The following is a 9025-nucleotide window of genomic DNA, read 5'->3' as shown; positions in this document are numbered from 1 at the left end:
AAACCCCCAACGTTGGCCTATTAAAACTCAATGTGTTTAAAGGACCCGCAGAATACCTGTCAGTGGTGCTGCGTGAAGGCCCTCGCAGTCTGATCAAGAGCCAGCCACAGTTTTTTCCCCTTTTCCTTTGGGAGAGAATCAGAAGGGTAAAAGTGAGAAAGCTCGTGGGTTGAGATAAGAACAGTTTAATAATCAAAATAAAACGATAACAACAGCAACAATAATGCAATGAAAAGGAGACTACTGAGACAGACGCAAAACCCGGGCCGGGGGGAAGGGGGAATGAACCACCGAAACAGACAGCTTGTGTCGCAGCTGCTCACCACCCGCCGACCCGCCGCCACCAGTCCCCGAGTCGCAGCCGCCTCCCTGTGCGCCAACTCCCCCGCTTAATATACTGGTCGTGGCGTCACATGGTATGGAATATCCCATGGCCAGTTGGGGCCAGCTGTCTGGGCTGTGGCCGCGGCCCTCGCGGCCCCTTGCCCACCTGGCAGAGCACGGGAAGCTGGAACGGTGCCCGACTACTACAGGCGCTACTTCGGGACGCTGAGCCGCTACTTAACAGCAACTACAGCATCAGTGCGCCACCGCAGTCGAAGGAGTCCAAGTGTCCTTCCCAGGCCCCCTGCTCTGGCAGCTGGCACTGCTGAGCCACTGCCTTCGCTCCCTGCCCCATCCCCGCGTTCCTCCCCAGGCCGCAGCAGGGCGGAGCTCTGCTGGGATGCGGCCACGGGGCAAGGGGAGCCCAGCCCTGAAGTACTCTTCTGCTGGCCTCCCCACGGCCATAGCGCAGCCTCCCTGGTGCAGGATCCCCTTTTCCTTTGGTTTCAAAGCTGTCGCAGTTAACTAGGACTGAGTTTAACTCGTGGACCCCTGTTGTGTAGGGAAGCTGCTGAAAGATTAAGGCATAAGGACAAGAGTTTTCAGAAACGTAGTGATTACTGTGATGAAAAATTCCAGTTAGAATTTTTGATGAACCCTGCGGTACGCCAGTGGGTAAGAGTCGTTCTGAGGTGACAGACGGAACCAGGGGAAAACCTTTTCGCAGTGTCCCAGCGTCCGTCGTTGCCCTCACCGCAGGAGTCTGTCCTTTAGCCCAGTGCTGGTTTTCAGCAAGGGGGAAAGGGAGACGCCTAAGAAGAGGAGGAAGACGGGAGTACACTGATAGTGAAACAGAAATGGGTGCGTAAGAACCCAAAAAGCTGCTGGGTGTTTGCAAGCTCTGCACAGGTGTGCGTAGGCGATACCACGACCTCTCCAGCCGGTTTTCTTGTGGACGTTTTCATATAGGTAATGGCAGCTCTTTAAGTACTGCTGTTTTTCAGCCAGCCCTTGGCACAGGGGTAGAATTTCTGTCCAACCTTGGGGAAAACAGATTTCCAATGACACTGAAGAATCTTACACTCTCCCTAGACCCACGCCTAAGTGGCAAAGAATGCTTTTGGAAGGTGCACGTATCAAGGCCACGGCGTGGAATGGTAATGTGAGAGGGCACAGGTAACGTGTCAAACTCCTAGATACTGATGGGTAGAAAACTAGATGCTTACTGCATTTGAAGGCGACTGTTGGCGTCTGCAAAACCCACCACCTTGTAGTTCATTTTGATCATAACCTACTGTAGGGCAAATCTGAAAGGGGAAAAAAAAGTTTTGGTCATCTCTCTTTGATGTCATAACCATAAGTAGTGGTCACAGCCTTCACTAATATATTAGAGAGACACATTAGTCATGAGAAGTTACGAAATTTGAAAAAAACGAGACTAAGGAATATTGGCATTTGTCGTGCTGTTCCACAGTCTTAATTTTTGTATTCTGATAGCTGTACTTCTGCAGGTACTGGACAAGTCCAGCTTTAAAGGCAGCAGCAGTCAGGAAGTCCCTCAGCATATTTAATATACGAGATCCCTGGGGAAAAAAAAAAAAAAAAGAAGAGGGACAAAGTGTTTCCAAAATTAGCTTAGCTGGCAAGGTGTTTGTTTCAGAAAAACTGCCGCATGGCACTAGTCCGCGTAACCGTTCGCTTTTGTATGTCTCTGGTTAAAAAATTATCAGGTTTTATGTATATTGAAACAGTACTTCGTTTTTTTGTGATCACTACTCCTAAAAACATGACTGATTAAGTTACGTTATTATTATTTTGATTACTCTACAAGGCAGCACCATGAAAGGCTCCAGCGAAAAATACTCCTTGGGTTAAGAACCTAAAAAACTGGTTTAAGTCTAAATTGATACAGAACAGAGAGAAGAAGTAAAGGCTTCCTGATTTTAGAAATGGAAGAGGCAGCTGCCATTTGAATGCACCCAGGTGTCTCAGACAAGGAAGTGTTCAAGTCATAAAGTTATTAACACCATGTGTCAGGGATGCCTTATGTGTAGGGGTGTACTCAGTAAAATACAGTTGTATAGTACAAGCCGTACAACTGACATCTATAGCAGTTATGTATTTACCTTCTCATAGGAAAGATCATTACCAATCAGTTCTAAAATTTGAGCTGGATATTCCACAGGAGTAGATACACGATGTGATGAATTTCATGCATCCTCTGCCACGGCATCAAAGAATCTCCTTAAGAAAGAGTCTCCCTAATAGGACAGAAAACAAAATATTACTACTAAATTTTGCTCAGTGACCAGAGAATCCCAATTCGTTCACTTTTCAGTCCATTCTACATGACCTTTATATCATAGAAAGAAAACAAAACATACCTTTCTTTTTATATGACAGCATAACCTCCTCCAGACAGTAAAACAGACAGCCACATGAGTTCTAGCTCTGAGCTGAGTAGAGCGCAATGATGACTTCTTTATCTCTGCTGGTGATGCCCTTGTTGATGCAAGCCAGCATCCTGTTGGCCTTCTTGGCCGCAGCAGCCACTGTTCGCTCACGCTGAGCTTCCCGTCCACCGGGACCCCCGGGTCCCTTTCCACAGAGCTGCTCTCCAGCTGGGTGGATCCCAGTCTGTGAGGATTTGTTCCATAACTTTCCCAGGGTTTGAAGCAAGGCTGATGGGCCTACAGTTACCTGGATCTGCTCTTGGGCCTTTCTTGTAGACAGGGGTCACATTTGCCTTCCTCCAGTCCTCTGGGACATCCCCCGTTCTCCACGACTTCTCAAAGGTTATGGAGAGCGGCCTTGCAATGAAGTCAGCCAGCTCTCTCCACACCCTTGGGTGGGTGGCATCAGGGCCCATCGATGTGTAGGGGTCAAGCTCCTGTAATAATTCATGTGCTGACTCTTCCTTCCCTGCTGGTGGGTCGGGGTTTGGATCAACCGGCAATTTTGTTCCCAAAGCCTGGGGCCCAACACTGTTGGCGAAGGCAGAGGTGACAAAAGTGTTGAGGACCTCTGCCTTTTCAGCATCGTTGGTGATTGACTCTCCTAATCTGTTTAACAGTGGGCCTACGGTTTCCTTCTTTTTCTGCTTGTGGCTGACATACCTGAAGGAACCTTTCTTGTTATTTTTGACATCTACGCCAGTTTCAGTCTGAGCTGGGCTTTTGCTTTTCTGACTGCATCTCTGCACGCTCTGGCAATGCCCTTGTAGCTCTCGAGGGATAATCCTCCACTTCTCCATCTCCGGTATGCTTCCCTTTTGGATTTGAGTAGACCCAGGAGGTCATGGTTGAGCCAAGGGGGCCTCTTGCTCCGCTTACTTCCCTTTCCTTTAGAGGGGATAAGCTGGTTCTGTGCTTCCGACAGAGAGTTCTTGAAGAACTCCCACCACTCACTAGCTCCTTTGTCTTCCCTGGAAGCATCCCAATGGAATCCCTCCCAGCTGAGCCCTGAGTGAACTGAGGTTTCCTCTCCTAAAATCCAGAACCCTTGTCTTAGAGCTGACCTTCGGCATGCTCAGCAGGATCCCCAACTCCACAATATTGCGGTCACTGCAGCCAAGCCTATCACTAACGGAGATACTACAAAGCAGGTTTTCTCGCCTTGTGCGTAGCGAGTCCAGCAGTGCCTCATTCCTGGCTGGCACATCCAACATTTGTATGAGGAAGCAGTCCTCTATGCGTTCCAGGAACTTGGTGGATGACACGCGAGCTGCCACATTGTCTTCCAGCAGATCTCCGGGTAGTTGAAGTCACCCATAAGGACCAGGTTCTGTTGGCCAGAAGCTTGCTTTAGTGCCCCAGTGTCTCTTCATTGGCATTGTCATAGGATAGGAGGTCAGCAGCAGATGCCCACTGTGAGGTCCTGCTTGGAGGTGACCCCTTTGACTTTAACCCAGAGGCATTCGATAGAGCAGTCGCAATCACCATAGTTGATTTCAATACACTCGAGGTTTTCCTTAATGCAGAGTGCGATTCCTCCACCTCTTCCACCCTGACTGTCTTTACGACAGAGCCTGTAACCGTCCACTGCGATCCGCCAGTCATGTCAGTTGGCCCACTGTGTTTCAGTTACTCCTATGATGTCATACCCTTCCGAGTGGGCACGGAGCTCCAGCTCCTCCTGTTTGCTTCCTGGACTGCGTGCATTCGTATACATGCATACTCTTCTCTTTCACACCTTGGGAGACAGCTAAGGGACATTTGTCACCGCACTGCTTGGCCTGACTTACTCCCCCGTTGGACGTGCTGATCGATGGATGAGCATTTCCGCAACGGATCCCACCCGCCAAGTCCTTCAGTTTGAAGCCCGCCTCACCAAGTTAGCCAGCCTCCTGCTGGAGATTCCCTTACCCCTGTTGGGCAGGTGGGTTCCATCCCTCCCTAGCATGTTGTAGTCATTGAAGAACGCCCCGTTGGCATAAAAGCCAAACCCCTCACGGTGGCACCAGCCACGTAGCCAGGAGTTGATATACATTATGCGCCTCTTTCTGGCTGCTCCCTTCCCTCGACTGGCAAAACGGAAGAGAAGATCACTTGGGCGCCAATGTTTTTCACCTGCTCCCCCAGGGCTCAAAAGTCTTGCATGATTTTACCCAGGTTACGGCTCTCAGTGTCATTCATGCCTACATGAAATAGCAGCAGTGGATAGCAGTCCGTTCTCTTGAGGGGTTGTGGCACCCTCTCAGCCACGTCTCGAACCTTGGTTCCTGGGAGGCATCGTACCTCTCGTGACTCCCTGTCAGGCCGGCAGATGGGTGCCTCAGTACCCTTCAACCGAGAGTCACCCACCACGAGCGCTCGTCGTTTCTTTTTACGATGTCCACGGTGTGTTGCTGGTGGAGTTTCCCCTTGCAGGGGACTTTGCAGGCCTTGCTCATGGGCGTCCTCAGTCGTTAAGGCTTCCTATCTGTTTCTGATTGTGATGGTGGAGGGTGCAGGCTGATGTGGAATCCTGCTTCTGAGAGTCACCAGGGTCCGCGGTGCCTCATTCTCGGAGGTGTCTGCCACGGGAACATGATTCTGAAACCACCTGCCTATCTCTGACTCAGCTCCTCTAACACTGTGCAGCCTCTCAACCGGTTCCTGCAGTTCGGCCACCTGACGTAACAGGTCATCAACCTGTGCACACCTCGTGCAGGTACTTCCCTTTTCATCAGGAGAGGGGTTTGGGCATTTGCTGCAACCCACAAACTGACGCTTGGCAGGAGAGCCACGTATGAAACAGTCAATCTCTCCAAACTTTTATGTTCCTGTTTTGGTGGCCTGCAATTAATGTCAAGGGCTGACAACGGTGCGAAGGCTCCACAGCATTTGAGCCGCTGGACTGAACACATCTACGCTTACAGCCCTCCTTGCCTACAGAGCTGCTGGGAGTCTGACTGCTTCACCAGAGCAGTCCTCGTGATTCACACATGAGCACCCTCAAGCCAAAGCAGCTATCTGCAGCTTGTAGCTCCAAGATCCCCCTACCCACACAGATCCATCAACCCTGACCCCTCTGCAGCCACATTTGAACTCCTTATTCTTCCCCAAATCCCACCTGAGGAACCAGCTCATGGGCTGTTGTCATAGTAATCCAAAGTTCAGAAGATGCTGAGGACTTTCCAGGGTCATACAACAATGCAGGTTCCCGGTATGGGGTCAGTCCCCAGTTTCCCATAGCACCAGACTGAAAATCAGGAATAGCGGCTAAATCTAGATTAAAAACAACATTAAAATAGTACTAGTATCATTTTCAATAAATATGACTAGTATCATAGTCAATAAAGAACTTGCTCACCCACTCATCCCACTTCATGACCCTCCCGCACAGGCACACGTATGAAACACGCTTCTAAGGGCTCTCTTAAATGTCACTGCAAAAACATACTTTAAAAAAAAGTTCTATACAGAAGATAAGGATCTGCAGTTCCCAGTGGAGCTTTTCAACCTGTCCTTAAGTTCTGTGAGGCAGCCATTTTAAAAGCCTGTGAGCCAAACTTGGCCCTGTCTTAATACTCTAAATTACTGATTTTGTCCTCTTTTACCCTCTGTGCTTCGTAATGTTCCCAAAGAGATTAAATTATTTCACACTTACGTTGTTTAGGTAAAGGATATGGAATGCTGAAGTAATCCCTGCGGAAATCTAGAAGTTCCACCGCCGCATCCGATGCATAATCAGCTTGGTCGGTCTTGTCTGGCACCGTGTGCACAGAAATCTACAGCAGACGAGCAGACAGCACTTTACTACCAGCACCAAAAGCTTAGAGAAGTTGTTCTTCGTCACAGTTACCTGAATGACCATAAAAAGGGATGCCAGAGCACACAACTGCCACTTCTCATACAAGAGTTATTAAAACACTTGCGTAAAATATTCATTTTCAGGCAGGAAATATCAGAATTAGGAATACAAGTTTTAAAACCTACCCACCAGAACCACTATGTCCCTACAAAGACTTCCAGTATTTCCACCCCTGCCCTGTCAGAGTCGTTCAGCTGACACAGGTTTATTTTAGTGCTGACCCTCCGTGAAAACTATATTTCGTTTGCCTTTAATGATATAATCTTAGATGAAACAAACTATGTTACCAATGCATGTCGTTATATAAAGAGATTAATTATATAAAGAGATTATATCATAATTATGTAAATTATATATATATAATTATATAAATTATATATATAAATGAAATTATATTTACCAAAAACTTTTGAAACTAAAAAAGCTCAGAACGCAAACTAACCACCCAATTACAAAACCAAATTCTTTCTCTCCTTCGTTCCTGTAAAACGTCAAGATACAAAAATCCAGTGATGTAACTGAAAAGCAAACCATCCTGTATTCATACAGACCTAAACGCCAAAAAGCTCTTAGAACATGACACAGAGGTGCCTTAAACCCATGGCCGGTTATTTTGCTGATGGAGTTAAAATCCAAAACAATGAAGGCCACAAGGTACCTACTCACCTTGACAGTGGTATCAGAATTGTCCTCAACAAGTCAGAGAGTTAAATTCACAGACTTCACCTAACAAACAAGCACAGCTCATCACCCAGCAGCACTATCTGCGAGGACCTTGGCACCAATAACTGTGTTTCTTCTCAGTTTAAAGGTCACAGAATTGGAGAATGGTACAATCCCAGGTTGGTCCAGAAGGGACCTCAGGGATCACCTCGTCCAACCCATCGAGGAAGAGCACAGCCTAGACGAGACGGCCCAGCACCCTGTCCAGCCAACTCCTGAAGGTGCCCAACGTGGCCGAGTCACCCACTTCCCCCGGGAGATTATTCCAAGGGTTGACTGTTGTCACCGTGGAAAATTTCCCTCTGGTGTCCAGTTGGAATCTCCCCAGGAGCAACTTGTGTCCATTCCCCCTCGTCTTCTCCATGGGACTCCTTGTGAAAAGGGAGTCTCCATCTTCTTCGTAGCTACCCCTTAAGTACCGGTACGTGGGGATGAGCTCCCCTCTGAGCCTCCTTTTCTCAAGGCTGAACAAACCCAGCCCTCCCAGCCTATCCTCACATGGCAGCCTTCCAAGTCCCCTGATCATCCTGTGGGTGTGTCCCAGTCTGTGCCGTGCTCCCGGATTACGTTTTCCCAGGTGCAGGACCAGGCCCGGTGTCATCCGCAAACTCCATCAGGCTACACTCGATGCCGTTATCCAGATCACTTACGAAGATGTTGAATAACATTGGGCCCAACATCGGTCTCTTGGGGGACCCCACTTGTGACAGGTCGCCACTTTGAAGAAGAGCCATTTACCACCACCCTTCGGGTGGGGCCTGTCGGCCAGTTCCCCACCCACTGCACAGACCACTTGTCTGGGCCATAAGGCATTAATTTCTCCAGGAGGAGGCCGTGGGGGACCGTATCAAAGGCCTTGATACGGTACTGCATTGTGCTGCATTGTAAAGAGATGACATTGCACTCTGAAGGTATGCTGGAAAGAAGTCATGCCCATGCCCACTCTTCCCACACGGAGAACAGAAACGCGTCTATGAATATATACGGGCACTTTCATTTGTAAACGTTACTTCTACACTGGTGAAACTAGAAAAATGAAAATACCGAGCAGGCGCTCCCGGCCTCGCTGTCGGCCCTGGTGACGTGCAGGCGCCCGCTGGGCAGGACAAGCGCTCCGCTCTGCTGGGGGACTACGTCCTCTATGATGGCAGCCCCACCGAAGGTCAGGGTGGTGAGCTTAGGATGGACGAGGAGGTGGTAACGCAGCGGGACGACGTGCCTGGGGAGCCTCATCGCATCCCAGGGAAACCACATGGTGCCGCCAGCCCTGTCACCGCTGAGAGACAAGGCCACGCTCAGCAGTCCCAGCAGCCCCACTGCCGCAGCCGCACAAGGGCCTGGAAATGGTTGGCCCGGGGCAGCGCTGCCGTTTTCCACTGGTGGCCTCTGGCGACCGCCTGACAGGGACAGGAAGAAACCGCACGAGTTCCCCCACCGGGCACAAGCCCTGAGGCAGGCGGCATCGTGCCACCGCCCCGGCCACCTTCAGCACGCCGGTACCTGCCGCAGGCCCACAGCCCCGCAGGCCCCAGCGCTGCCCCCACCACCGCCCCTTGCAGAGTGACTCTTTTGCAATCAAAAATGTTGAAAAGAGGCACCATGTGGAGGCAGATTAGGGACCACTTTCAGCCTTTAAGAAGGGACAGGACATGGGGCAACGGTTGTGGACTGAAGCAGGGCAGAT

The 9025-nt window shown here is 49.8% G+C and overlaps 1 protein-coding gene across 1 annotated transcript; it reads right to left on the bottom strand.

Moving 5' to 3' along the window:
* Positions 1 to 963: 963 nt before the first annotated feature.
* Positions 964 to 8804, bottom strand: LOC135310689 (endoplasmic reticulum aminopeptidase 1-like). Its single transcript, XM_064439571.1, is given in 13 exon segments — positions 964 to 1011; positions 1551 to 1631; positions 1778 to 1799; positions 1801 to 1907; positions 2451 to 2585; positions 3842 to 4071; positions 4689 to 4846; positions 5127 to 5206; positions 5878 to 6032; positions 6415 to 6535; positions 7210 to 7344; positions 8386 to 8657; positions 8777 to 8804. Coding segments are annotated over 13 exon segments (1572 nt in total).
* Positions 8805 to 9025: the final 221 nt, after the last annotated feature.

This window comes from Phalacrocorax carbo, chromosome Z (assembly GCF_963921805.1).
Source record: "Phalacrocorax carbo chromosome Z, bPhaCar2.1, whole genome shotgun sequence".
Lineage (NCBI taxonomy): Eukaryota > Metazoa > Chordata > Aves > Suliformes > Phalacrocoracidae > Phalacrocorax > Phalacrocorax carbo.
The sequence above is the reverse complement of the archived record's forward strand: the minus strand, read 5'-3'. Positions and strand labels throughout refer to the sequence as shown.